Below are 3466 nucleotides of genomic sequence, written 5' to 3'. Positions count from 1 at the left end.
GATCCAGCCCAACCATAGCAACAGTGTTCCCACAAGGAACATCCTCCACTGTCTCTTGCCTCTTACCCATCCAAATAACAGTCCTCTGAACACTCTTAACAAACAGATCCTTCTTCTCACCAGGGACAAAGTTGGGACCCATGATTCTGACCTTCATACCAGTAGAAACCTTACCAGCAAAGACACGACCAAAGGCAAAGAACCTACCCTTGTCAGAGGCAGGAATCATCTTAGACACGTACAGCATGAGAGGACCATTGGGGTCACAGTTCCTGATGGCATTGGCATACTTATCATCAAGGGGACCTTCATACAGATTCTCAACACGGTACCTCTGGGCAGTGTGGGGAGATGGCAAATGGAAGATCATCATCTCAAGTAGTGCAGTACTGGCAGGGAGCCACGTCTGCATAACACGCTTCATCAAAGGTTTAGCCACCAGTTCCTTCTCATCATTCTTCATCTGGACACCAAGCTTCTGCAACATAGGCCATAACTTGTCCTTCTGGTCATTCATGCAAGTAGCGATGATTTGCTTGATTGGTTCATAGCAGAACTGGACAAATCCACGCTTGCAGGTTGCTGAACCAGTGTTTTTGGTAGTCCATTTCCTGGTGGCTGGGTCAAAGAAATTCTCACCCCAGAGCCTTTCCATCATCTTAGATTCATCAACACCGAACTTGGAAGCATACATCTTGGCAAAGTTGGTAAGTGTAAACGCCCAACCATGGAGACCAGCAGAAAACGCCACAGTACCTTTCTCAGGATAAACTTGAACATCACCAAGGAGAGGATCCTCATATGTAGCCATGATGACATTAGCATTCTCAATGACCCTCGAGAAAGTCTGGTAAGCCTCCTCACCATCAACCTGAAGCTCAAGGAAACATCTGTCCATCTTGTTGACAGTCAAGACAGGTCGAATCCTCTCACCAAGAGCCTGACGTAAAACAGTCTCTGTCTGAACACAGACACCCTCAATGCAGTCGACCACAACAAGAGCACCATCAGTAATACGGAGAGCAGCAGTAACCTCAGAAGAAAAGTCAACGTGCCCAGGTGAATCAATAAGGTTGATGAGGTATTCGTTGCCATCTCTGGCTCCAGTGAAACTCTTAAGGGAAGCATCAGTCATCTCGTAGTAGAGAGAGATACCAGTAGACTTAATAGTGATACCACGTTCTGCCTCATCAGCTCTGGTATCAGTCATACGAACATCACCAGCAACCTCTTGGGCAATGATACCAGCAGCAGCGACCAAGGAATCAGTGAGAGTGGATTTCCCTGTTGATCAAATAATAAATATGCATTAGCTTAGACTTCCATTCGTTAAGCAAACTCGGGAAATAAATAAAAGATAGAGATAATGAGATATTATTAATTTTAAATCAGATTAGAGACATATATATCGGATGAAAATATGACTACGAACTTCAGTTTTTAGAACAGATAAAAAAGAGGGAGAAGACTCTACCGTGATCAACATGGGCAATAACGGACATATTACGGATGTTGTGTTTGTAGTCCATAATCCTACGCAGCTCCTCAGATGTAAACTTCACCTGCAAGTGTATAAAAAATTGTGTTAAGCTTAAATCCCAATCCCACTAACAAGTAAAAATGTAAAGAGATATATAAGAAAAAGAAATAAAGTCTTACCATCTTGTCAAACTTTTAAATCTCACCTCTGCAATATTACAGAAAGAAAAAAAATTAGTAATTGAAGTGAAACATCTCAATACCAAAAAGGCACTACTCTTGAGAAATTGAAAACATGTTGATGTGTATATATAAAGGTTCAATCATCATATAATAAATGAAAAGCTTGCAACAAACACATACGCAGAAAACAATGATTTATGTATAATCGAGAAAGATGGATATGGAATTCGTAAGATTACTACTAAGCATAGGAAAAAAAAAACTGAAAACACACCAGATTTGTAGAACGACTGTGATCTATTCAGATTTGTAGAAAAGAGCTATCGAACCAGATCAAGTTCACAAAATCGAACGATACATAACAACAGGCCTATCGAAACAAACAACAATCAGATACGAATCAAAGTTTTTGATGTCAAGCAATATAAGTCAAGATCATTAGCAAGTCTTAGGTCATCTAGGCATCACAAAGGAGCAAAATTGCTAAAACTAATCAAGACGAGCACAAAGCAAACATAAACATGGAAATCGAAACGAAGAACCGATCGATGCGGAGACTAACCTTAAGAGAAAGATGAGAGCGAGCTACAGAGAAAGAGAGAGAAGAGAAGAGAGGTGCAAGGAGGCGTTAGAGCAGCTAAAAGCTTCTTATATAGTAACCAACGAGATGCGATGAGTATATGCTCTTTTCTCGCTTAGGGTTTTCGCTGTTTTATGGGCCTTAGTGGGCCATTACGCATCGGGCCAAATCAAATCTTCATGAGCCCTTGGTTCCAGAGATTGCTATGAATTTCATTCACCCCAAGTGTTTTTTTTTCTAACTCAGAAGAATATAAACTATGATTTGGTCTTAAAGAAAGTGAGGTAGAACCACATCTGCATATTGTAAACCCGAGACTTTATTATAACATTACATTTTCCAAAAGTTTTGTTTATTATTTCAAATAAAGCAAGATATAATTGGATCTTTGTTTTGCGTTCTCATAAAAATATATATAAACTCTTCTTAGAAAAATAAATGGTGGACTTTTAACAACAAAATTCCCTGATTGTTCCATGGTTAAAAAGGTTTTTCAAAATTCGGGATAAGTCATGCCTAAATTGGTCATGAAAAGAAAGCTTAGAAGTTGGAGTTTTTCTTTTGTTTCAACGCCGGCTTCTGAGAAGTCCCTTAAACGATATGTAAAGATCATTGTTTTCCTTTCCAAATATTTCCTCTGCTTTCTGTAATGTTTCCTGGCGATAAAATTGAGAGATGATACCATTTTAGGACTCACATTATACAAATTCAGACTCAAAAGAGTTGTGTTGGAGAGAGTACTAATCGGTTTTACCTCTTAAAGCTTGTCTTCGAAATCAGATAGTGGAGTCATCTGTTCCTTCAAACCCTTCCTCTTCCTGATCTCAGCCACCAGAGTTGAAGCTTGAGTTCCTAGCTCCAGAGGGTCAGAAGCCATCATATCCCAATGATCAAACACAGACTGCGGGAACGCTTGTCCTGAGGTTGCTGCCCTAAGCTGAGCCGAGAATCCAAACGACTCCACAACAGGCAGGTACGCCTTGATGTTGTACAAAGGTGTTCCTGGCCTCTGCATCTCCTCAAAGACGTGACCTCTCTTCTGATTCAGCACACTGTAGATTCCTCCAAGAGCTCCCTCTGGTGCCTGGATCTCAACCATGTAAACAGGCTCCAAAAGTCTGGGCTTGGCTGTAATCTGGGAAGCGTATATGACCCTTCTGGCTGTTGGAATGACCTGACCACCTCCTCTGTGGATCGCATCAGAGTGAAGAACCACATCACAAA

At 40.9% G+C, this 3466-nt stretch overlaps 2 protein-coding genes across 2 annotated transcripts in view; both read right to left on the bottom strand.

The window, feature by feature from the left end:
* LOC17874201 (elongation factor 2) overlaps positions 1-2051 on the bottom strand; it is a 3208-nt gene extending 1157 nt beyond the window's left edge. Inside the window, exons 1-4 of the mRNA XM_023778624.1 lie at positions 1937-2051; positions 1660-1687; positions 1475-1562; positions 5-1284 (exon numbers count right to left, since the gene is read on the bottom strand). Of these exons, the coding sequence (XP_023634392.1) occupies positions 5-1284; positions 1475-1562; positions 1660-1662 (1371 nt within the window). The 5' untranslated portion in view covers positions 1663-1687; positions 1937-2051. The remainder of the gene's footprint in view (positions 1-4; positions 1285-1474; positions 1563-1659; positions 1688-1936) is intronic.
* A 599-nt stretch (positions 2052-2650) lies between these two features.
* Positions 2651-3466, bottom strand: part of LOC17874202 (elongation factor 2) — a gene marked incomplete at its 5' end in the record, with an annotated part of 1380 nt that continues 564 nt past the window's right edge. Inside the window, 2 exons of the mRNA XM_006279009.2 lie at positions 2651-2898; positions 2997-3464. Coding sequence (XP_006279071.2) covers positions 3000-3464 — 465 coding nt within the window. The remainder of the gene's footprint in view (positions 2899-2996; positions 3465-3466) is intronic.

The sequence above is a fragment of the Capsella rubella genome, unplaced genomic scaffold (genome assembly GCF_000375325.1).
Source record: "Capsella rubella cultivar Monte Gargano unplaced genomic scaffold, Caprub1_0 scaffold_254, whole genome shotgun sequence".
Classification (NCBI taxonomy): domain Eukaryota; kingdom Viridiplantae; phylum Streptophyta; class Magnoliopsida; order Brassicales; family Brassicaceae; genus Capsella; species Capsella rubella.
This window is presented reverse-complemented; position numbering and strand designations above follow the sequence as displayed.